The sequence below is a fragment of the Oncorhynchus tshawytscha genome, linkage group LG09 (genome assembly GCF_018296145.1).
Source record: "Oncorhynchus tshawytscha isolate Ot180627B linkage group LG09, Otsh_v2.0, whole genome shotgun sequence".
Classification (NCBI taxonomy): domain Eukaryota; kingdom Metazoa; phylum Chordata; class Actinopteri; order Salmoniformes; family Salmonidae; genus Oncorhynchus; species Oncorhynchus tshawytscha.
Window position 1 is genome coordinate 3393519 of NC_056437.1, and position 25954 is coordinate 3419472.

General features: G+C 47.3%; 1 protein-coding gene across 2 annotated transcripts in view; it reads left to right on the plus strand.

The window, feature by feature from the left end:
* Positions 1 to 232: 232 nt before the first annotated feature.
* The window catches only part of LOC121847130 (A-kinase anchor protein 2-like), a 26015-nt gene continuing 293 nt past the window's right edge, over positions 233 to 25954 (plus strand). Inside the window, exons 1-2 of one of the 2 annotated variants that reach the window (XM_042326370.1) lie at positions 233 to 451; positions 23885 to 25954. The exon at positions 23885 to 25954 is cut by the window's right edge and continues 293 nt beyond it. In XM_042326370.1, the coding sequence (XP_042182304.1) occupies positions 344 to 451; positions 23885 to 25954 (2178 nt within the window). In that variant the 5' untranslated portion in view covers positions 233 to 343. Of the gene's footprint in view, positions 522 to 23884 lie in introns of both variants that reach the window. The other variant, XR_006083993.1, reaches the window with a different exon arrangement.

Here is a 25954-nt window from a genome sequence, read left to right on the forward strand (position 1 = left end):
GGGTAGAAGGAGGGGAGAGAAGGAGGGAAGGAGGGGGAGGGACAGAAGGAGGTTGGAGAAGAGATGAGGGAGGGAGGGAGGGAGGGAGGGAGGGAGGGAGGGAGGGAGGGAGGGAGGGAGGGAGGGAGGGAGGGAGGGAGGGAGGGAGGGAGGGAGGAGGAGGGAGGGAGGGAGGGAGGGAGGGAAGGAAGGAGGGAGGGATGTTTTGGGAGTAGAGTGCTGCTTCACTCCTCTAAACAGAGGGGGGTTTTGTGTGTGGAGGGGTTTCTGGCTTCTGGAGAGAGAAGAGAGGGAACACACTCCCTTTTTTAGCCAGACCCTCTGCCTCTCTGTCTGCCCGCCCATGACATCACAGCATGAAGAGAGGCACGGCCAGGGGAGGAATGTGACGGGGAGAGAAGTTGAGAAAGGAGAGAAAAAGGTTCTGGGAGAGAGGAAACGGATAGACAGGGTAAGTACTGCAGCTAGCTGGCTGGTCTCTTACACATGAAGAAAGAGGACAACAGATAACATTAGGCAGGGTAAGTACTGCAGCTAGCTGGCTGGTCTCTTACACATGAGGAGAGATAGGAAAGGGTGGGAGCAGAGATATAGGGCACTGTGTGTTACTTTGTAGTAGTGAGTATTTTAGTCCATGTATCTCAGTCTGAGAAAAGAGAAGAGGAGGAATCTGATCTAAGCAATAAGAAGGTTTTACTGTGGAAGTCCCTCACTGTGTTGAAGAATAACACACAGAGGTACTTAACCACTCGCCTCTTCGCTCTGGGAGACCTGTACCCAGAAAACACTTTGTATAGCCCGAAGGCATTCTAGAATCTAGACTGGTAAGCCATTCCAAGTTCTAGACTGGTAAGGCATTCCAAGTTCTAGACTCGTAAGGCTTTCCAGATTCTAGACTACACTGGTAGGGAATTCTGGATTCTAGATTGGTAAAGCATTCTAGACTGGTAAGGTATTCTATATTCTATATTGGTAAGGCATTCTAGATTCTAGACTGGTAAGGCATTCTAGATTCTAGATTTGTAAGGCATTCTAGATTCTAGATTGGTAAGGCATTCAAGATTGGTAAATCATTCCAGATTCTAGAATGGCAAAGCATTCCAGATTCTAGACTGGTAAGGCATTCTAGATTCTAGATTCTAGATTGGTAAGGTATTCTAGATTGGTAAATCATTCCAGATTCTAGAATGGCAAAGCATTCCAGATTCTAGACTGGTAAATCATTCCAGATTCTAGAATGGCAAAGCATTCCAGATTCTAGAATAGTAACGCATTCCAGATTCTAGACTGGTAAAGCATTCCAGATTCTAGACTGGTAAAGCATTCCAGAATTTAGACTAGTAAGGCATTCCAGATTCTAGACTGGTAAGGCATTCCAGATGCTAGTCTGGTAAGACATTTCAGATTTGAGGCTAGACTGGTAAGGCATTCTAGTTTCTAGACTAGTAAGGTATTCCAGATTCTAGACTGGTAAGGAATTCTAGAGTCTAGACTGGTACAGCATTCCATATGCTAGACTGATAAGGCATTCTAGATTCTAGACTGCTAAACCATTCCAGATTCTAGACTGGCAAATTATTCCAGATTATAGACTGGTAAGGCATTCCATATGCTAGACTGGTAAGGCATTCCAGATTTTAGGCTAGACTGGTAAAACATTCTAGATTATAGTATGGTTAGACATGCTAGATTCTAATGTGGTAAGTCATTCCAGGTTCTAGACTGGTAAGGCCTTCTAGATTATATACTGGTAAATGAATCCAGATTTTAGACTGGTAGGGCATTCCATACTCTAGACTGGAAAGGCATTCCAGATTCTAGGCTAGACCGGTAAGGCATTCTAGATTTTAGACTCGTAAGGCCTACCAGATTATAGACTGGTGAGACATTCCATATTCTAGATTGGTAAGGCATTCCAGATTCTAGACTAGACCAGTAAGGCATTCTAGATTCTAGACTGGAAAGGCATTCCAGATTCTAGGCTAGACTGGTAAGGCATTCTAGATTCTAGACTGGTAGGCATTCCAGATTCTAGACTGGTAAGACATTCCAGATTCTAGGCTAGACCGGTAAGGCATTCTAGATTCTCTCTCTCTCTCTCTGTCTGTGTCCTAGTGTCTTATTGTCAGTGTGAGGGATGTCTCTCTCTCTGTATCTCTCTGTATCTCTCTCTCTCTCTCTCTCTCTCTATCTCTGTGTGTGTCCTAGTGTCTTATTGTCAGTGTGAGGGATGTCTCTCTCTCTGTATCTCTCTGTATCTCTCTCTCTCTCTCTCTCTATCTATCTCTGTGTGTGTTCTAGTGTCTTATTGTCAGTGTGAGGGATGTCTCTCTCTCTGTATCTCTCTGTATCTCTCTCTCTCTCTCTATCTATCTCTGTGTGTGTTCTAGTGTCTTATTGTCAGTGGTGAGGGATCTCTCTCTCTGTCTGTCTGTCCATGCAGTGCATTCTATAGACTCAGCTAGCTCTCCAGCTAACAGCGCATTGGCCAGAGTAGACATCTAGTGTTACCGGGTAGGAGGGGATCTCTTACAAGAAAGGAAGAGAGAGAGAGGAGGGAAGGGAGGGCAGGGGAGTGTTGCTGTAACAGTGTGTGTTGCTGGTGTGTGTTGCTGTAACAGTGTGTGTTGCTGTAACAGTGTGTGTTGCTGGTGTGGGTTGCTGTAACAGTGTGTGTTGCTGTAACAGTGTGTGTTACTGGTGTGTGTTGCTGTAACAGTGTGTGTTGCTGTAACAGTGTGTGTTGCTGTAACAGTGTGTGTTGCTGGTGTGTGTTGCTGTAACAGTGTGTGTTGCTGGTGTGTGTTGCTGTAACAGTGTGTGTTGCTGGTGTGTGTTGCTGTAACAGTGTGTGTTGCTGTAACAGTGTGTGTTGCTGGTGTGTGTTGCTGTAACAGTGTGTGTTGCTGTAACAGTGTGTGTTGCTGGTGTGTGTTGCTGTAACAGTGTGTGTTGCTGTAACAGAGTGTGTTGCTGGTGTGTGTTGCTGTAACAGTGTGTGTTGCTGTAACAGAGTGTGTTGCTGTAACAGTGTGTGTTGCTGTAACAGTGTGTGTTGCTGGTGTGTGTTGCTGTAACAGTGTGTGTTGCTGTAACAGTGTGTGTTGCTGGTGTGTGTTGCTGGTGTGTGTTGCTGTAACAGTGTGTGTTGTAGAGGAGGTATGAGACATGTGTTCTAGTGACTGTGCACTGTTCCATCGTCAGCTGGTTTCACATGACTGTTGATGTCATTATCAACTCAGGCTGGAAGACAGTGGCGAGGCATTCAGGGACACAGAACATCAGAGTAGACAGGGTCCACACATCACACACGCAAACACTCACACATCAGAGAGGACGGAACAGACTCATTGAGATATAGATATATAGAGAGAGGGAGGTAGGTAGAGAGGAAAGAGAGAGAAGAGAGGTTGGGAGATGGGCAAGAGAGGGAAGAGAGAGAAGAGAGGGTGGTAGAGAGGGAAGAGAGGGAGGTAGAGAGGGAAGAGAGAGAAGAGAGGGTGGTAGAGAGGAAGGTTGAGAGGGAAGAGAGAGACGAGAGGGTGGTAGAGAGGGAGGTTGAGAGGGAGGTAGAGTGAGGAAGAGAGGGAGGTAGAGTGAGGAAGAGAGGTAGAGAGGGAAGAGAGAGAGGGAGGTTGAGAGGGAAGAGCGAGAGGTAGAGAGGGAGGTAGAGTGAGGAAGAGAGGGCGGTAAGAGAGAGAAGAGAGGTAGACCGGGAAGAGAGACAGGAAGGTTGAGAGAGAAGAGAGGAAGAGAGAGAGAGGTAGAGAGGGAAGAGAGAGAGAGGTAGAGAGGGAAGAGAGAGAGGTAGAGAGGGAAGAGAGAGAGAGGTAGAGAGGGAAGAGAGAGAGGGGTAGAGAGGGGGGGTAGAGAGAGGAGATAGAGAGAGGGAAAATAGGGGTGAAATGTTGAATCCTGAGGAATTGAAGAATGTAATATAATGTAGGCAGCGTGAATATTGTGTGAGTTATTAAAGTATTGAGCTGGTCTGCTATTGAGCTGGTAAACTACACTCTAATAAATGCTGGGTTGTTTGATGAACCAACTGCTGAGTTGTTTGATAAACCAACTGCTGAGTTGATTTAGGACTCAACTGCTGAGTTGATTTATGAACCAACTGCTGAGTTGATTTATGAATCAACTGCTGAGTTGATTAATGAATCAACTGCTGAGTTGAGTTGAGTTGATTGATGAATCAACTGCTGAGTTGATTGATGAACCAACTGCTGGGTTGCAGGCATTGGGTCACTTAGTTGAGACCCCAGCGGGTCAGATCACAAGGCTGGAGGCAGGTCTTAGTAGGGGCGTGCCTGTTAGATAGTTATTTTTGGTCACCCTTGAGAGTAAATGTCATTCAGATTAATATGTTCTGTTGCATTGTTATCACATGTTAATAATGATAATAATTTATTCCATTTATATAGGGTTTTACAAAGGATCTCAAAATGCTTCAAATCACACACATACAGTATTTTTTGGGGGGTGGGAAACAACACCACAACATCATGAGACGGACAGTCAGTAGAAAGTTCATGGCTTGAGTGATCATCGGAGGGAGGTGGTCAACCAGGGAGTCCGGAGGCAGGCAGGAGGCACGGTCTCATCAAGGTGTCTCGCTGTCTCTGGCTTTTCTAAAGTATAACTCAATCAGAGGAAGCTTGAGCTAAGCCACTAGAGTGGCTACTCCTTCAGTAGAGTCCATGGAGTCCACAGCTACTCCTTCACTAGAGTCCATGGAGTCCATAGCTACTCCTTCACTAGAGTCCATGGAGTCCATAGCTACTCCTTCACTAGAGTCCATGGCTACTCCTTCACTAGAGTCCATGGAGTCCATAGCTACTCCTTCACTAGAGTCCATAGAGTCCATGGCTACTCCTTCACTAGAGTCCATGGAGAACCTAGCTACTCCTTCACTACAGCCCATAGAGTCAATATCTACTTCTCCAGTAGAGTCCCTAGCTACTCCTTCACTAGAACCCATAGCTACTCCTTCACTAGAGTCCATGGAGTCCATAGCTACTCCTTCACTAGAGGCCCTAGCTACTCCTTTACTAGAGCCCATAGCTACTCCTTCACTAGAGTCCATGGAGTCCATAGATACTCCTTCACTAGAGTCCATAGCTCCTCCTTCACTAGAGTCCATAGCTCCTCCTTCACTAGAGTCCATAGCTCCTCCTTCACTAGAGTCCATAGCTACTCCTTCACTAGACTCCATAGCTCCTCCTTCACTAGAGCCCATAGCTACTCCTTCACTAGTGCCCATAGCTACTCCTTCACTAGAACCCATAGCTACACCTTCCCTATTGTCCATAGCTACTCCTTCCCTATTGCCCATAGCTACTCCTTCACTAGAACCCATAGCTACTCCTTCCCTATTGCCCATAGCTACTCCTTCACTAGAACCCATAGCTACTCCTTCCCTATTGTCCATAGCTACTCCTTCACTAGAGTCCATAGCTCCTCCTTCACTAGAGCCCATAGCTACTCCTTTACTAGATCCCATAGCTCCTCCTTCACTAGAGTCCATAGCTACTCCTTCACTAGAGTCCATAGCTACTCCTTCACTAGAGTCCATAGCTACTCCTTCACTAGAGTCCATAGCTACTCCTTCACTACAGTCCATAGCAACTCCTTCACTACAGTCCATAGCTACTCCTTCACTAATAGAGCCCAAAGCTACTCCTTCACTAGAGTCCATAGCTACTCCTTCACTACAGTCCATAGCTACTCCTTCACTACAGTCCATAGCTACTCCTTCACTACTAGAGCCCAAAGCTACTCCTTCACTAGAGTCCATAGCTACTCCTTCACTAGAGCCCATAGCTACTCCTTCACTAGAGTCCATAGCTACTCCTTCACTAGAGTCCATAGCTACTCCTTCACTAGAGCCCATAGCTACTCCTTCACTAGAGTCCATAGCTACTCCTTCACTAGAGCCCATAGCTACTCCTTCACTAGTGCGCATAGCTAATCCTTCACTAGAGTCCATAGCTACTCCTTCACTAGAACCCATAGCTACTCCTTCCCTATTGTCCATAGCTACTCCTTCACTAGAGTCCATAGCTACTCCTTCACTAGAGTCCATAGCTACTCCTTCACTAGAGTCCATAGCTACTCCTTCAGTAGAGTCCCTAGCTACTCCTTCACTAGAGTCCATAGCCACTCCTTCACTAGAGCCCATAGCTACTCCTTCACTAGAGCCCATAGCTACTCCTTCACTAGAGTCCATAGCTACTCCTTCACTAGAGTCCATAGCTACTCCTTCACTAGAGTCCATAGCTACTCCTTCACTAGAGTCCATAGCTACTCCTTCACTAGAGTCCATAGCTACTCCTTCACTAGAATACATAGCTACTCCTTCACTAGATCCCATAGCTACTCCTTCACTAGAGTCCATAGCTACTCCTTCACTAGTGCCCATAGCTACTCCTTCACTAGAACCCATAGCTACACCTTCACTAGAATACATAGCTACTCCTTCACTAGAGTCCATAGCTACTCCTTCACTAGAGCCCATAGCTACTCCTTCACTAGAGCCCATAGCTACTCCTTCACTAGAATACATAGCTACTCCTTCACTAGAGTCCATAGCTACTCCTTCACTAGAGTCCATAGCTACTCCTTCACTAGAGTCCATAGCTACTCCTTCACTAGAATACATAGCTACTCCTTCACTAGATCCCATAGCTACTCCTTCACTAGAGTCCATAGCTACTCCTTCACTAGAGCCCATAGCTACTCCTTCACTAGAGCCCATAGCTACTCCTTCACTAGAATACATAGCTACTCCTTCACTAGAGTCCATAGCTACTCCTTCACTAGAGTCCATAGCTACTCCTTCACTAGAATACATAGCTACTCCTTCACTAGATCCCATAGCTACTCCTTCACTAGAGTCCATAGCTACTCCTTCACTAGAGCCCATAGCTACTCCTTCACTAGAGTCCATAGCTACTCCTTCACTAGAGTCCATAGCTACTCCTTCACTAGAGTCCATAGCTACTCCTTCACTAGAGTCCATAGCTACTCCTTCACTAGAGTCCATAGCTACTCCTTCACTAGAATACATAGCTACTCCTTCACTAGATCCCATAGCTACTCCTTCACTAGAGTCCATAGCTACTCCTTCACTAGAGTCCATAGCTACTCCTTCACTAGAGTCCATAGCTACTCCTTCACTAGAGCCCATAGCTACTCCTTCACTAGAGTCCATAGCTACTCCTTCACTAGAGTCCATAGCTACTCCTTCACTAGAGTCCATAGCTACTCCTTCACTAGAGTCCATAGCTACTCCTTCACTAGAGTCCATAGCTACTCCTTCACTAGAATACATAGCTACTCCTTCACTAGAGTCCATAGCTACTCCTTTACTAGAGCCCATAGCTACTCCTTCACTAGAGTCCATGGAGTCCATAGCTACTCCTTTACTAGAGTCCATAGCTCCTCCTTCACTAGAGTCCATAGCTACTCCTTCACTAGACTCCATAGCTCCTTCTTCACTAGATCCCATAGCTACTCCTTCACTAGAGTCCATAGCTACTCCTTCACTAGTGCCCATAGCTACTCCTTCACTAGAACCCATAGCTACACCTTCCCTATTGTCCATAGCTACTCCTTCACTAGAACCCATAGCTACTCCTTCCCTATTGCCCATAGCTACTCCTTCACTAGAACCCATAGCTACTCCTTCCCTATTGTCCATAGCTACTCCTTCACTAGAGACCATAGCTACTCCTTCACTAGAGTCCATAGCTACTCCTTCACTAGAGTACATAGCTACTCCTTCACTAGAGTCCATAGCTACTCCTTCACTAGAGTCCATAGCTACTCCTTCACTATAGCCCATAGCTACTCCTTCACTAGAGTCCATAGCTCCTCCTTCACTAGAGCCCAGGGCTACTCCTTCACTAGAGTCCATAGCTAATCCTTCACTAGAGTCCATAGCTACTCCTTCACTAGAGTCCATAGCTACGCCTTCACTAGAGTCCATAGCTACTCCTTCACTAGAGCCCATAGCTACTCCTTCACTAGTGCCCATAGCTACTCCTTCACTAGAACCCATAGCTACACCTTCCCTATTGTCCATAGCTACTCCTTCCCTATTGCCCATAGCTACTCCTTCACTAGAACCCATAGCTACTCCTTCCTTATTGTCCATAGCTACTCCTTCCCTATTGTCCATAGCTACACCTTCCCTATTGTTCATAGCTACTCCTTCAATAGAGTCCATATCTAATCCTTCACTAGAGTCCATAGCTCCTCCTTCACTAGAGCCCATAGCTACTCCTTCACTAGTGCCCATAGCTACTCCTTCACTATTGTCAATAGCTACTCCTTCCCTATTGCCCATAGCTACTCCTTCACTAGAACCCATAGCTACTCCTTCCCTATTGTCCATAGCTACTCCTTCACCAGAGTCCATAGCTACTCCTTCACTAGAGTTCATAGCTACTCCTTCACTAGAGTCCATAGCTACTCCTTCACTAGAGCCCATAGCTACTCCTTCACTAGTGCGCATAGCTACTCCTTCACTAGAACCCATAGCTACACCTTCCCTATTGTCCATAGCTACTCCTTCCCTATTGCCCATAGCTACTCCTTCACTAGAACCCATAGCTACTCTTTCCCTATTGTCCATAGCTACTCCTTCAGTAGAGTCCATAGCTACTCCTTCACTAGAGTCCATAGCTACTCCTTCACTAGAGCCCATAGCTACTCCTTCACTAGTGCCCATAGCTACTCCTTCACTAGAACCCATAGCTACACCTTCCCTATTGTCCATAGCTACTCCTTCCCTATTGCCCATAGCTACTCCTTCACTAGAACCCATAGCTACTCCTTCCTTATTGTCCATAGCTACTCCTTCCCTATTGTCCATAGCTACTCCTTCCCTATTGTTCATAGCTACTCCTTCAATAGAGTCCATATCTAATCCTTCACTAGAGTCCATAGCTCCTCCTTCACTAGAGCCCATAGCTACTCCTTCACTAGTGCCCATAGCTACTCCTTCACTATTGTCAATAGCTACTCCTTCCCTATTGCCCATAGCTACTCCTTCACTAGAACCCATAGCTACTCCTTCCCTATTGTCCATAGCTACTCCTTCACCAGAGTCCATAGCTACTCCTTCACTAGAGTTCATAGCTACTCCTTCACTAGAGTCCATAGCTACTCATTCACTAGAGCCCATAGCTACTCCTTCACTAGTGCGCATAGCTACTCCTTCACTAGAACCCATAGCTACACCTTCCCTATTGTCCATAGCTACTCCTTCCCTATTGCCCATAGCTACTCCTTCACTAGAACCCATAGCTACTCCTTCCTTATTGTCCATAGCAACTCCTTCCCTATTGTCCATAGCTACACCTTCCCTATTGTCCATAGCTACTCCTTCAATAGAGTCCATAGCTACTCCTTCACTAGAGTCCATATCTACTCCTTCACTAGAGTCCATAGCTCCTCCTTCACTAGAGCCCATAGCTACTCCTTCACTAGTGCCCATAGCTACTCCTTCACTAGAACCCATAGCTACTCCTTCCCTATTGTCCATAGCTACTCTTTCCCTATTGTCCATAGCTACTCCTTCACTAGAGTCCATAGCTACTCCTTCACTAGAGTCCATAGCTACTCCTTCACTAGAGTCCATAGCTCCTCCTTCAGTAGAGTCCATAGCTACTCCTTCACTAGAGTCCATAGCTACTCCTTCACTAGAGTCCATAGCTACTCCTTCAGTAGAGTCCATAGCTACTCCTTCACTAGAGTCCATAGCTACTCCTTCACTAGAGTCCATAGCTACTCCTTCACTAGAGTCCATAGCTACTCCTTCACTAGAGTCCATGGCTACTCCTTCACTAGAGTCCATAGCTACTCCTTCACTAGAGCCCATAGCTACTCCTTCACTAGAGTCCATAGCTACTCCTTCACTGGAATACATAGCTACTCCTTCACTAGAGTCCATAGCTACTCCTTCACTAGAGTCCATAGCTACTCCTTCACTAGAGCCCATAGCTACTCCTTCACTAGAGTCCATAGCTACTCCTTCACTAGAGTCCATAGCTACTCCTTCACTAGAGTCCATAGCTACTCCTTCACTAGAGCCCATAGCTACTCCTTCACTAGAGCCCATAGCTACTCCTTCACTACTACCAAAATGAAGCACCCACTTGGATTAAGCTGTGGCAGTTTCGTGACACCAGAAAGCACATCACATTTCAATACTAATTCAAAAGCAGCCTTGTAACTTTCCTCATCATCTTTCGACTTCTCTCCATCCTCAACCTCCGGACTATGGCTGGCATTCAGATCAAAACAGCTAGCCAGCTAACGTTAGCCAGCTAGCTAAAACAAACAAACGACTTGGCTGCTTCCTGTGGTTGATTCTGATTATATTAATTAGTTATATGAATTGTTTCGTTCTTAAAACAAATAAATTGTTGGTAACATTAAAATTAATTAATTACAAAAAAATGTTTACAAACTGTACAGGAGCTCTGTTCTTACGTTGCTGCTAGGGAACCATGACAACTGTAAAACCATTAAGGATGAATACTGACACTTCTGTAACTTTAATTAGGCTGACACAGGTGGATGTTCCTAAACAATAGCCCAATAGTGGGATACGTAAATAAGAATGTTGTGACATTTATATTCTAATATTTATTTGATTTATTTCACCTTTATTTAACCAGGTAGGTCTGTGCAAGTGGGAGGAGGAGAGCGAGGGAAAGACGGAGACTGTATGATGTGTGTTGAGTGGTGTCTGTTGGCTGATTGGGCAGTGACAGGGATGTCAGAGGTTAGAGGTCGACTGAGGCGCTCTTCAGTCTCTTTCTTCCCCTTTATTGACAGAGTGTCCAAAATGGCACTTTCCCCTATATAGTGCACTTCTTGTTACCAGAGCCCTATGGAAACATACATAGGGATTAGGGTGCATTTTGGGATACATACAGAGTGTGGCAGTAGGAGTATATAATGCGTGACACAATGTCCCTCAGTGTCTCAGAGAGAGAGCAGCCCAGGGCCCTCAGTCACACTTCTCTCTGTCTGTTTATTTGATTTACAACAGACCTGGCTCTGTATACTATATTATTCATAGTCTGTCTCTGTCTGTCTGTCTGTCTGTCTGTTTGTCTGTCTCCTCTCTGTTTGTTTGTCTGTCTCTCTCTCTGTCTCCCTGTCTGTCTCCTCTGTGTCTGTCTGTCTGTCTGTCTGTCTGTCTGTCTGTCTGTCTGTTTGTCTGTTTGTCTGTCTCCTCTCTGTTTGTTTGTCTGTCTCTCTCTCTGTCTCTCTGTCTGTCTCCTCTGTGTCTGTCTCTGTTTGTCTCTTCTCTGTCTCCCTGTCTATGTCTGTCTCTCTGTCTGTCTGTCTGTCTCCTCTCTGTTTGTTTGTCTGTCTCTCTCTGTCTCCCTGTCTGCCTCTCTGTGTCTCCTCTGTGTCTCTTCTCTGTCTGTCTGTCTGTCTGTCTGTCTGTCTGTCTGTCTGTCTGTCTGTCTGTTTGTTTGTCTGTCTGTCTGTCTGTCTGTCTGTCTGTCTGTCTGTCTCCTCTCTGTTTGTTTGTCTGTCTCTCTCTCTGTCTCCCTGTCTGTCTCCTCTGTGTCTGTCTCTGTTTGTCTCTTCTCTGTCTCCCTGTCTATGTCTCCTCTCTGTCTGTCTGTCTGTCTCCTCTCTGTTTGTTTGTCTGTCTCTCTCTCTGTCTCCCTGTCTGCCTCTCTGTCTGTCTCCTCTGTGTCTGTCTCTGTTTGTCTCTTCTCTGTCTCCATGTCTGTGTCTCCTCTCTATTTGTCTGTCTGTCCGTCTCTCTGTCTGTCTGTTTCCCTGTCTGTGTCTCCTCTCTGTCTGTCTGTTTCCCTGTCTGTCTCTCCTCTCTGTCTGTCTGTCTGTCTGTCTGTCTGTCTGTCTGTCTGTCTGTCTGTCTGTCTGTCTGTCTGTCTGTCTGTCTGTCTGTCTGTCTGTCTGTCTGTCTGTCTCTCTGTCTGTCTGTCCGTCTCTCTGTCTGTCTGTCTCCTCTCTGTTTGTCTGTCTGTCCGTCTCTCTGTCTGTCTGTTTCCCTGTCTGTGTCTCCTCTCTGTCTGTCTTCTTAAAACCTCACAACAGAAAAAAACATGGAAGCACACTCACAATTATAAAAATGTTGCAAACAAGTTGTATTCTTGTCAAATAAAATACATTTGTATTGGTCACATACACATATTTAGCAGATGTTATTGCGGGTGTAGTGAAATGCTTGTGTTCCTAGCTCCAACAGTACAGTAATATCTAACAATTCACAACAATATACACAAATCTAAAAGTAAAAGAATGTCATTAAGAAATATATAAATATTAGGACGAGCAATGTGGGAGTGGCCTTGACTCGAATACCGTAGAATACAGCCCCGTAAAGTATTCAGACCCCTTGAATTTTTTCCACATTTTGTTACGTTACAACCTTCTATTCTTAAAATTATTCAATTGTTGTTTTTTTCTCTACACATAATAATTTTTTGTTGTTGATCATTTATAAAAAGTTAAAAACTGAAATATCACATGTACATAAGTATTCAGACCCTTTACTCAGTACTTTGTTGAAGCACTTTTGGCAACGATTACAGCCACGAGTCTTCTTGGGTCTGACGCTACAAGTTTGGCACACCTGTATTTGGGGAGTTTCTCCCATTCTTCTCTACAGATCCTCTAAAGCTCTGTCCGGTTGGATGGGGAGCGTCGCTGCACAGCAATTTTCAGGTCTCTCCAGAGATGTTGGACCGGGTTCAACTCCGGGCTCTGGCTGGGCCACTCAAGGACATTCAAAGACTTTTCCCGAAGCCACTCCTGTGTTGTCTTGGCTGTGTGCTTAGGGTTGTTGTCCTGTTGGAAGGTGAACCTTCGCCCCAGTCTGAGGTCCTGAGCGCTCTGGAGCAGGTTTTCATCAAGGATCTCTCTGTACTTTGTTCTGTTCATCTTTCCCTCGATCCTGACTAGTCTCCCAGTCCTTGCTGCTGAAAAACATCCCCACAGCATGATACTGCCACCACCATGCTTCACTGTAGAGAGGGTGCCAGGTTTCCTCCAGACGTGACGCTTGGCATTCAGGCCAAATAATTCAATCTTGGTTTCATCAGAACAGAGAAGTGTGCCCCCAGTGATGCGTTGTGCAGACCGCACCACCCTCTGAAGAGCCCTGCGGTTGAGGGCGGTGCATTTGCCGTACCAGGCGGTGATACAGCCTGACAGGTTGCTCTTAATGATGCATCTGTAAAAGTTTGTGAGGACCTTAGAGGCCAAGCCAAATTTCTTCAGCCTCCAGAGGTTGAAGAGGCACTGTTGCACCTTCTTCACCACACTGTCTGTGTGGGTGGAATAATTTCAGATCATCAGTAATGTGTACGCCGAGGAACTTGAAGCTTTCCACCTTCTCCACTGCTGTCCTGTCGATGTGGAAAAACGCGTGCTCCCTCTGCTGTCTCCTGAAGTCCACGACCAGCACCTTCATTTTGTTGATGTTGAGTGAGAGGTTATTTTCCTGTGCCCTCACCTCCTCGCTGTAGGCTGTCTCATCATTGTTGGTAATCAGGTCTACTACTGTTGTGTCGCCTGCAAACTTGATGATTGAGTTGGAGGTGTTTATGGCCACGCAGTGGTGGATGAACAGCGAGTACAGGAGGGGGCTGAGAACGCACCCTTGTGGGGCCCCAGTGTTGAGGATCAGCCTAGTGGAGGTGTTGTTGACCCAGTTGTACAGGGCGGGGCTCCTGGCATCAGCATCCACTATCAGTCTCTGTGCCTCCTGGTTGGCAGCATCCACTGTCAGTCTCTGTACCTCCTGGTTGACAGGATGCTGCCAACCAGGAGGCACAGAGACTGATAGTGAAGGAGGCACAGAGACTGATAGTGAATGCACTATCAGTCTCTGTACCTCCTGGTTGACAGCATCCACTATCAGTCTCTGTTCCTCCTGGCATCAGCATCCACTATCAGTCTCTGTGCCTCCTGGTTGGCAGCATCCACTATCAGTCTCTGTACCTCCTGGTTGGCAGCATCCACTATCAGTCTCTGTGCCTCCTGGCAGCATCCACTATCAGTCTCTGATCCTCCTGGCATCAGCATCCACTATCAGTCTCTCTGCCTGCTGGCAGCATCCACTATCAGTCTCTGTGCCTGCTGGCAGCATCCACTATCAGTCTCTGTACCTCCTGGCAGCATCCACTATCAGTCTCTGTACCTCCTGGCAGCATCCACTATCAGTCTGCTGCATCCACTATCAGTCTCTGATCCTCCTGGCAGCATCCACTATCAGTCTCTGTACCTCCTGGTTGGCAGCATCCACTATCAGTCTCTGTACCTCCTGGCAGCATCCACTATCAGTCTCTGTACCACCTGGTTGGCAGCATCCACTATCAGTCTCTGATCCTCCTGGCATCAGCATCCACTATCAGTCTCTGTACCTCCTGGCAGCATCCACTATCAGTCTCTGTACCTCCTGGCAGCATCCACTATCAGTCTCTGTACCACCTGGTTGGCAGCATCCACTATCAGTCTCTGATCCTCCTGGTTGGCAGCATCCACTATCAGTCTCTGTACCTCCTGGTTGGCAGCATCCACTATCAGTCTCTGTACCTCCTGGTTGGCAGCATCCACTATCAGTCTCTGATCCTCCTGGTTGGCAGCATCCACTATCAGTCTCTGATCCTCCTGGTTGGCAGCATCCACTATCAGTCTCTGTACCTCCTGGTTGGCAGCATCCACTATCAGTCTCTGTACCTCCTGGTTGGCAGCATCCACTATCAGTCTCTGTACCACCTGGTTGGCAGCATCCACTATCAGTCTCTGTACCACCTGGTTGGCAGCATCCACTATCAGTCTCTGTACCACCTGGTTGGCAGCATCCACTATCAGTCTCTGTACCACCTGGTTGGCAGCATCCACTATCAGTCTCTGTACCTCCTGGTTGGCAGCATCCACTATCAGTCTCTGTACCTCCTGGCAGCATCCACTATCAGTCTCTGTACCTCCTGGTTGGCAGCATCCACTATCAGTCTCTCTGCCCCAAAAAAATGTCAGATTCCTGCCAATGACGTATTTGCGTCAGTCGTTACTATGGCAATTCCAGATGTCTCTACCCATACCTCTAATAAATGTTCGTGATCAAAATATTACAAATAGAGATGTTTCTATGTTACGATCTCATGCTTAGTGTTGGTGGATTGAATACGTCTCTTTGCTCAGCTTTTCTTCCTGAGGTTTTTCCATTCCCCTTTAAAGCAGGGTACTCATTCCAACAGACTAAAATGTTTGGAAGACCCAACATATTATATTGTCATTATATTGTCATATAATTTTGAATCATTAGAATTAACCTTGTAATTCAATGGTCCCAGGGTCATGAATCCCGTTGAACCCGGCACAATGGCTCCACAGTGTGGCAGAAAGAGATCACTGCACTCTGCAGAGGCACTGCACCGTCTATGCACTGCACCAAGACCCACACCACCTCTCAATGTCGCAGAGAGAGAGAGAGTTAGCCTAGAAAGAAGTGGCGGAGTCTAGCTTAGAGGACATTAAAGGACAGAGAGGGGTTGGAGGAGGTGGGGGGAGTAGAGGTAGTAGAGGTAGAGGGAGTAGAGGTAGAAGGAGTAGAGGTAGTAGAGGTAGAGGGAGTAGAGGTAGTAGCGGTAGAGGTAGTAGAGATAATAGAGGTAGTAGAGGTAGTAGAGTTAGATGGAGTAGAGGGGGTAGAGGTAGTAGAGAGAGTAGAGGTAGAGGTAGTAGATGTAGTAGAAGGGGTAGAGGTAGTAGAGGGGGTAGAGGTAGTAGAGGTAGTAGAAGGGGTAGAGGTAGTAGAGTAGGGGTAGAGGTAGTAGAGGTAGTAGAGGGGGTAGAGGTAGTAGAGGGGGTAGAGGTAGTAGAGGTAGTAGAGGTGGTAGAGGGACTAGTGGTAGTAGAGGGAGTAGAGGGGGTAGAGGTAGTAGAGGTGGTAGAAGGGGTAGAGGTGGTAGAGGGGGTAGGAGGTAGTAGATGTAGTAGAAGGGGTAGAGGTAGTAGAGGGGGTAGAGGTAGTAGAGGTAGTAGAAGGGGTAGAGGTAGTAGAGGGGTAGAGGTAGTAGAGGTAGTAGAGGGGGTAGAGGTAGTAGAGGGGGTAGAGGGAGTAGGGGGTAGAGGTAGTAGAGGTAGTAGAGGGGTAGAGGTAGTAGAGGTAGTAGAAGGGGTAGAGGTAGTAGAGGGGGTAGGTGGTAGAGGTAGTAGAGGAAGTAGAGGTAGTAGAGGTAGTAGAGGTAGTAGAGGTGGTAGAGGTAGTAGAGGGAGTAGAGGTAGTAGAGGGAGTAGAGGTAGTAGAGGTAGTAGAGGTAGTAGAGGGGGTCGAGGGAGTAGAGGGGGTCGAGGAAGTAGCGGTAGTAGAGGTGGTAGAGGGAGTAGAGGGAGTAGAGGGGGTAGAGGTAGTAGAGATAGTAGAGGGGGTAGAGGTAGTAGAGGGGGTAGAGGTAGTAGAGGGAGTAGAGGTAGTAGAGGGGGTAGAGGGAGTAGAGGGGGTCGAGGGAGTAGAGGTAGTAGAGGTAGAGGCAGTAGAGGTAGTAGAGGGAGTGGATGTAGTAGAGGTAGTAGAGGTAGAGGGAGTAGAGGGAGTAGAGGTAGAGGTAGTAGAGGGAATAGAGGTAGTAGAGGGAGTAGAGGTAGATGGATTAGAGGGCTGTAGAGGTATTAGAGAGAGTAGAGGTAGAGGTAGTAGTGGTAGTAGAGGGAGTAGAGGTGGTAGAGGTAGTAGTGGTAGTAGAGGTAGTAGAGGTAATAGAGGTAGTAGAGGTGGTAGAGGGGGTAGGAGGTAGTAGAGGTAGTAGAGGGAGTAGAGGGGTAGAGGTAGTAGAGGTAGTAGAAGGGGTAGAGGTAGTAGAGGGGGTAGAGGTAGTAGAGGGAGTAGAGGGAGTAGAGGCAGTAGAGGGAGTAGAGGGGGTAGAGGTAGTAGAGGCAGTAGAGGGAGTAGAGGGGGTAGAGGTAGTAGAGGGGGTAGAGGTAGTAGAGGGGGTAGAGGTAGTAGAGGTAGTAGAGGGGGTAGAGGGAGTAGAGAGGGGGTAGAGGTAGTAGAAGGGGTAGAGGTAGTAGAGGGGGTAGAGGTAGAGGTAGTAGAGGTAGTAGAGGTGGTAGAGGGAGTAGGGGGTAGAGGTAGTAGAGGTGGTAGAGGTAGTAGAGGGAGTAGAGGGGGTAGAGGTAGTAGAGATAGTAGAGGGGGTAGAGGGAGTAGAGGTAGTAGAGGGGGTAGAGGGAGTAGAGGGGGTCGAGGTAGTAGAGGGGGTAGAGGGAGTAGAGGGAGTAGAGCTAGTAGAGGAGGTAGAGGGAGTAGAGGGGGTCGAGGGAGTAGAGGTAGTAGAGGTAGAGGCAGTAGAGGTAGTAGAGGTAGTAGAGGGAGTGGATGTAGTAGAGGTAGAGGTAGTAGAGGGAATAGAGGTAGTAGAGGGAGTAGAGGTAGATGGAGTAGAGGGGGTAGAGGTAGTAGAGAGAGTAGAGGTAGAGGTAGTAGTGGTAGTAGAGGGAGTAGAGGTGGTAGAGGTAGTAGAGGTAGTAGAGGTAGTAGAGGTAATAGAGGTAGTAGAGGGAGTAGAGGTAGTAGAGGGAGTAGAGGTAGTAGAGGTAGTAGAGGTAGTAGAGGGAGTAGAGGTAGTAGAGGTAGTAGAGGGGGTAGAGGTAGTAGAGGTGGTAGAGGTAGTAGAGGGGGTAGAGGTAGTAGATGGGGTAGAGGTATTAGAGGTAGTAGAGGTAGAGGAGGTAGAGGTAGTAGAGTAGGGGGTCGAGGGAGTAGAGGGGGTCGAGGGAGTAGAGGTAGTAGAGGTGGTAGAGGCAGTAGAGGTGGTAGAGGTAGTAGAGGTGGTAGAGGTAGTAGTGGGAGTAGAGGGGTAGAGGTAGTAGAGATAGTAGAGAGGGTAGAGGTAGTAGAGGGAGTAGAGGTAGTAGAGGGGGTAGAGGGAGTAGAGGGGGGTAGAGGTAGTAGAGAGGGGTAGAGGGAGTAGAGCTAGTAGAGGGGGTAGAGGGAGTAGAGGGGGTCGAGGGAGTAGAGGTAGTAGAGGTAGAGGCAGTAGAGGTACTAGAGGTAGTAGAGGGAGTGGATGTAGTAGAGATAATAGTAGAGGTAGAGGGAGTAGAGGTAGTAGAGGTAGATGTAGTAGAGGTAGTAGAGGTAGAGGGAGTAGAGGGAGTAGAGGTAGAGGTAGTAGAGGGAATAGAGGTAGTAGAGGGAGTAGAGGTAGTAGAGAGAGTAGAGGTAGAGGTAGTAGAGGGAGTAGAGGTGGTAGAGGTAGTAGAGGTAATAGAGGTAGTAGAGGGAGTAGAGGTAGTAGAGGGAGTAGGGGTAGTAGAGGTAGTAGAGGGGGTAGAGGTAGTAGAGGTAGTAGAGGTGGTAGAGGTAGTAGAGGTAGTAGAGGGGATAGAGGTGGTAGAGGTAGTAGAGGGAGTAGAGGGAGTAGAGGTAGTAGAGGGAGTGGATGTAGTAGAGGTAGTAGAGGTAGAGGGAGTAGAGGTTGTAGAGGTAGAGGTAGTAGAGGTAGTAGAGGTAGTAGAGGTAGTAGAGGTAGTAGAGGGGGTAGAGGGGGTAGAGGTAGTAGAGGTGGTAGAGGTAGTAGAGGGGGTAGAGGTAGTAGAGGTGGTAGAGGTAGTAGAGGGGGTAGAGGTTTTAGAGGGAGTAGAGGTAGTAGAGGTGGTAGAGGTAGTAGAGGTAGTAGAGGGGGTAGAGGTAGTAGAGGGGTAGTAGAGGTAGTAGAGGTAGTAGAGAGGGGGTAGAGGTAGTAGATGGGGTAGAGGTAGTAGAGGGAGTAGAGGGGGTAGAGGGGGTAGTAGAGATAGTAGATGGGGTAGAGGGAGTAGAGGGGGTCGAGGTATTAGAGGGGGTAGGGGGTAGAGGGGGGCTAGTAGAGGAGTAGAGGGAGTAGAGGGGGTCGAGGGAGTAGAGGTAGTAGAGGTAGAGGCAGTAGAGGTAGTAGAGGGAGTGGATGTAGTAGAGGTTTTAGAGGTAGAGGGAGTAGAGGTAGTAGAGGTAGATGTAGTAGAGGTAGTAGAGGTAGAGGGAGTAGAGGTAGTAGAGGTAGATGTAGTAGAGGTAGTAGAGGTAGAGGGAGTAGAGGGAGTAGAGGTAGAGGTAGTAGAGGGAATAGAGGTAGTAGAGGGAGTAGAGGTAGATGGAGTAGAGGGGGTAGAGGTAGTAGAGAGAGTAGAGGTAGAGGTAGTAGTGGTAGTAGAGGGAGTAGAGGTGGTAGAGGTAGTAGAGGTAGTAGAGGTAGTAGAGGTAGTAGAGGGAGTAGAGGTAGTAGAGGGGGTAGAGGGAGTAGAGGGGGTCGAGGTAGTAGGGGGTAGAGGGAGTAGAGGGAGTAGAGCTAGTAGAGGGGGTAGAGGGAGTAGAGGGGGTCGAGGGAGTAGAGGTAGTAGAGGTAGATGTAGTAGAGGTAGTAAAGGTAGAGGGAGTAGAGGTAGCAGAGGGAATAGAGGTAGTAGAGGGAGTAGAGGTAGATGGAGTAGAGGGGGTAGAGGTAGTAGAGGTAGAGGTAGTATTGGTAGTAGAGGGAGTAGAGGTAGTAGAGGTAGTAGAGGTAATAAAGGTAGTAGAGGGAGTAGAGGTAGTAGAGGGAGTAGAGGTAGTAGAGGTAGTAGAGGTAGTAGAGGTGGTAGAGGTAGTAGAGGGGGTAGAGGTAGTAGAGGTAGTAGAGGGAGTAGAGGGAGTAGAGGTAGTAGAGGGAGTAGAGGGAGTAGAGGTAGTAGAGGTAGTAGAGGTAATAGAGGTAGTAGAGGGAGTAGAGGAAGTAGAGGTAGTAGAGGTAGTAGAGGTAGTAGAGGTGGTAGAGGTAGTAGAGGGGGTAGAGGTAGTAGAGGTAGTAGAGGCAGTAGAGGTGGTAGAGGCAGTAGAGGTAGAGGCAGTAGAGGTAGAGGCAGTAGAGGTAGAGGCAGTAGAGTTAGAGGCAGTAGAGGTAGTATAGGCAGTAGAGGTAGAGGCAGTAGAGGTAGTATAGGCAGTAGAGGTAGAGGTAGTAGAGGTAGAGGCAGTAGAGGTAGAGGCAGTAGAGGCAGTAGAGGTAGTAATAGTGAAATAGTGGAGCAGGAAGTAACAAGATGCTTGGGGAGAGGAAACTCCTCATTAAGCAGAACTCTTCAAAAACGTATCTTTAGAGACCCTCCAGATAACCTCTTTAATCAATGACTCATCAGTTAATTATTCATCTCACTCTTGTCCCTCTGTAATGCACTGTACTGGGGACTCCTCTCCTGGCGAAACATCAGATCTGGAATCAGGGCAGCCCTCAGTTATCTCTGTTGGCTGCCATTTTGTTAACTTTCTTTCCCGCACAGGATTATGGTAGTCGCTACACTGTGTATATATACGTATGTGCTACACAAAAGTATGTGGACACCCCTTCAAATTAGTGGATTTTACTTTTTCAGCCACAACCGGTTGCTGACAGGTGTATAAAATCGAGCACACAAGCCATGCAATCTCCATAGACACACATTGGCAGTAGAATGGCCTTACTGACGACCTCAGTGACTTTCAACGCGGTACCGTCATATGATGCCACCTTTCCAACAAGTTCGTCAAATTTCTGCCCTGCTAGAACTGCCACGGTCAACCAGTAAGTGCTGTTATTGTGAAGTGGAAACGTCTAGGAGCAACAACGGCTCAGCCACAGAGTGGTAGGCCACACAAGCTCACAGAACCACCAAGTGCTGGAGTTCCAAACTGCCTCTGGAAGCAAGGCAGAACAACTGTTCATTGGGAGCTTCATGAAATGGGTTTTTATTATCTATCCTGACACCAGTCACTTCCTCTTGCCTTCATGTACATATCTACCTCAAATACCTCCTACACTCGGCACATTGATCTGGTACTGGTACTTCCTGTATATAGCTCCACATTGATCTGGTACTCCCTGTATATAGCTCCACATTGATCTGGTACTTCCTGTATATAGCTCCACATTGATCTGGTACTGGTACTCCCTGTATATATCTCCACATTGATCTGGTACTTCCTGTATATAGCTCCACATTGATCTGATAGTTCCTGTATATAGCTCCACATTGATCTGGTACTCCCTGTATATATCTCCACATTGATCTGGTACTCCCTGTATATAGCTCCACATTGATCTGGTACTTCCTGTATATAGCTCCACATTGATCTGGTACTGGTACTCCCTGTATATAGCTCCACATTGATCAGGTACTTCCTGTATATAGCTCCACATTGATCTGGTACTTCCTGTATATAGCTCCACATTGATCTGGTACTGGTACTCCCTGTATATATCTCCACATTGATCTGGTACTCCCTGTATATAGCTCCACATTGATCTGGTACTCCCTGTATATAGCTCTACATTGATCTGCTACTCCCTGTATATAGCTCTACATTGATCTGGTACTCCCTGTATATAGCTCCACATTGATCAGGTACTTCCTGTATATAGCTCCACATTGATCTGGTACTTCCTGTATATAGCTCCACATTGATCTGGTACTGGTACTCCCTGTATATATCTCCACATTGATCTGGTACTTCCTGTATATAGCTCCACATTGATCGGGTACTCCCTGTATATAGCTCCACATTGATCTGGTACTGGTACTTCCTGTATATAGCTCTACATTGATCTGTTACTGGTACTTCCTGTATATAGCTCTACATTGATCTGGTACTGGTACTTCCTGTATATAGCTCCACATTGATCTGGTACTGGTACTCCCTGTATATAGCTCCACATTGATCTGGTACTTCCTGTATATAGCTCCACATTGATCTGGTACTGGTACTTCCTGTATATAGCTCCACATTGATCTGTTACTCCCTGTATATAGCTCTACATTGATCTGGTACTTCCTGTATATAGCTCCACATTGATCTGTTACTCCCTGTATATAGCTCTACATTGATCTGGTACCTCCTGTATTTTGCTCCACATTGATCTGGTACTGATACTTCCTGTTTATAGCTCCACATTGATCTGGTAATCCCTGTATATAGCTGTACATTGATCTGGTACTGGTACTCCCTGTATATAGCTGTACATTGATCTGGTACTTCCTGTATATAGCTCCACATTGATCTGTTACTCCCTGTATATAGCTCCACATTGATCTGGTAATCCCTGTATATAGCTCCACATTGATCTGGTACTCCCTATATATAGCTCTACATTGATCTGGTACTGGTACTTCCTGTATATAGCTCTACATTGATCTGGCACTCCCTGTATATAGCTCTACATTGATCTGGTACTCCCTGTATATAGCTCCACATTGATCTGGTACTGGTACTCCCTGTATATAGCTCTACATTGATCTGGTGCTGGTACTCCCTGTATATAGCTCCACATTGATCTGGTAATCCCTGTATATAGCTCTACATTGATCTGGTACTGGTACTCCCTGTATATAGCTCCACATTGATCTGGTACTCCCTATATATAGCTCTACATTGATCTGGTACTGGTACTCCCTGTATATAGCTCTACATTGATCTGGCACTCCCTGTATATAGCTCTACATTGATCTGGTACTCCCTGTATATAGCTCCACATTGATCTGGTACTGGTACTCCCTGTATACAGCTCTACATTGATCTGGTACTGGTACTCCCTGTATATAGCTCTACATTGATCTGGTACTCCCTGTATATAGCTCCACATTGATCTGGTACTCCCTGTATATAGCTCCACATTGATCTGGTACTCCCTGTATATAGCTCCACATTGATCTGGTACTCCCTGTATATAGCTCCACATTGATCTGGTACTCCCTGTATATAGCTCCACATTGATCTGGTACTCCCTGTAAACAACTCTGTTCCTGTGTATCTTATTCCTCCTCTGTTTCTATCATTGTTAAGAAGGGCTTGGAAACAAGCATTGCATGATTAAGTCTACATTCACTAAATTCGGCCCATGTGACAAATAAAATGTGATTTGATATGAATATGGTCTTGATTTCTTCCACACATGAGGTCACCTTCACATAAAAGAACTGGAGTTCAATAACCTCAAACGTTTTTCTGTTTGTTTTAGCTGATACCTCATTGTTTCTGCAGACATCTTTAATCTGAATTCAGATCAGATATTTAACAGGGTTGTTGGAATACGTGGTCACATACAAACAGACAAAAAAACTACAGAAATTCTGTTACAAACTTTGGATGTGCACAGTTTTTCCAGTAAATATGTTTTTGTAAAAATGTTCAGTGTAAATTGTTCAAAGTAGTCCTTATAGAGTTGTATGGTTTGTTAAAAAACATGTTTTAAATCAATGGTTTTTGTTTGGTTTACACTTTAAGCGAAAAAAAATCCATCATTGCAGCTATTGTAGATTCTGTATTTGGTTTCTCTTCTAACGATGTAATCATTATTCAAAGTTAGTTCTTCCTGTTTCATTCCAAGCAGTGGAAGTTTCATTTCTCATTATCCATTTCTCTTCTTCCCCAAATACTATCTGATTAACTGATACTAAATACTGCTATGCATTGCCGAGACACTGAATCAAAGTGATATTACATTGAAATATATTTTTTGGTCTTTCAGAAATCCCTGAAAATGCTAGTTGATAAATGAAGCCTAATTTGTTATGCGACCCAAATAGTACCATGTTCCATAGGCCTCTGGTCTAAAGTAGTGCACTATATAGGGAATAGGGTTCCATAGGGCTCTGGTCTAAAGTAGTGCACTATATAGGGAATAGGGTTCCATAGGGCTCTGGTCTAAAGTAGTGCACTACATAGGGAATAGGGTTCCATAGGGCTCTGGTCTAAAGTAGTGCACTACATAGGGAATAGGGTTCCATAGGGCTCTTGTCTAAAGTAGTGCACTATATAGGGAATAGGGTACATGCATTGACGCAACAGAATAATAGTAATCTAACACTAAAATGTTCTCTCTTTCTCTTCCAGAAATCCTCCAAGGCATCAGAGGATGCCAGTGATGATCTGAAGAGAGACAGAACGGAGAGAAAGAGCGTAAGTTTTCTTGACTCTGTCAGTGTGATCTCAGCGGGCGGAGGAGACAGCAGTACTTCCACCAGACCTATGGAGGTGGAGGCCCACCCTGAGACCTGCTACCCCAGCCAAGGGCTCAACAGCCTGGGCAAGAAACACCAGACTCAGCCCCTGGACACAGAGGTGGCCCAGGAGATAGCATACCTGGATGAGGTGTTGGAGGCTAACTGCTGCGACCCAGAGGTTGACACCATGCCATTGCCCTCTAACGGGACAGAGAAACCTGAGAGAGACCCCAGGGATGTCGGTATTGACGGAACTGGGCCGTCCGTCCACATCTCCAACACAGACACACAATCCCCACAGACCAACCATGAGGTCACAGTAGAGGGCAGGAAGCAAACCACCTTCATAGACCACCAGGAAGTCAATAACACCAGTAACTCCAAACCCGATGGCCACTCTGGACCAATGGGAGAGCATGAGAACTACAGGAACCAGGGAGGAGAGACAACATCCCCCACTGTGATGACCATCAAGAAGGAGGCACGTTTCGAGCTGCGGGCATTCCAGGAGGAGAAGAAGCCTTCCAAGCTGTTCGACCCGTGTGAGAAGGAGGTGCGTGTGAAGAAGGTGCGTCCGTCGGAGGAGGTGGCAGAGCTGGAGAGGGAGCGGCTGGAGCTGATCCGAGGCCAGGCCGTGAAGAAGAACCCTGGCATGGGCACAAAATGGTGGAACCCTCCTCAGGAGAAAAGCCTGGAGGAGGAGCTGGAGCCAGACAAACTTGAGTCACACAGGAAGTACGAGGAGAGGAAGCAGCAGCGGAGGTCAGAGTACAACTGGGGGTCGTCCCAGACGTACGCCCAGTACTCCATGACCTTTGAGCCCGGCTTTGACCCTGAGTCCAACCGGGACCCGGTAGAGGTTCTTCAGAGCACCAAGGAGGACATCCTGGTGGAGCAGATAGACTTCTCCGTCGCCAGGAAGCAGTTCCTCCAGATAGAATACGCCAGGCAGCAGCAGGCCGAGAGGTCACAGGTCACAGCCCCGAAGAGAGGCGTGGCACCTCAGCTCTACTCGGCCAAGCCCTTCTCCAGAGCGCCAGACAGCGTCACCCATGTGGATAGATCCTCCAGCTCCGCCACAGTAGGCTACAGTAGTTGCCTGGGCTTTCCACTAGAGGCCAACAACGTCACCACACCCACAACTACAGTCAGGACAGAGGGGATCTACTGCATCCAGGGAGAGGCCCAGTCCCCCACTACTACCTTGGGACAGGAAGAACCCAGGAACAGTGGCCCCAAGGAGGCCACGATGAACAACAGAGAAGGCGATGGAGACTTCACCAGCGCCCGGGCCGTCATGACCATCCTGAAAGATGAGGGAGACTCTGAGCCGTTTTCCTCATCCCTGCAGCATCGTTCCTCCTCCCAATCCTTCCACTCCCCCAGCGCCTCCCTGTCCTGCCACCCAGAGGAGTGTGACTCTGGACTGGACGAGCTCTCCCTGCGTTCCCAGGATACTACTGTTCTGGAGACCCTGTCCAACGACTTCAGCATGGACAACATCTCCGACAGCGATGTGTCAAATGAGACCATGTCGGCCTATCTGGGGGAGACGTCTCTGGGGGAGTACTCTTTCCCCTCCACCCCCCAGGCCACCACGCCCGTCAATGGCAAGATGGAGGAAGACACCCTCAGATCCCTCGGGGAGCGGCGCCTGCGTCGGGATCCGGAGGAGGAGGAGCTGGAGTACCATGCAGAGCTCCTGGTGCAGAGTGCCATCCAGCATGCCCTTATGAACCAGTCTCAACAGGGAGAAGAGTGGCAGGGGGTCCCCCGGGCCACCCCACAGTCCTTCCCCTACCCCCTCCCAGAGAGGCACCTAGACTTAGATGTCCTGCCACCATCTTCTGGGATGCTCTCACCTCTACCCCCAGAGCACCAGTCACCCACACTCCTAGACCACCCTCCAGCATTCCTGGCCCTCCACTCACCTCCATCCCCCCAGCTCCACTCACCTCCA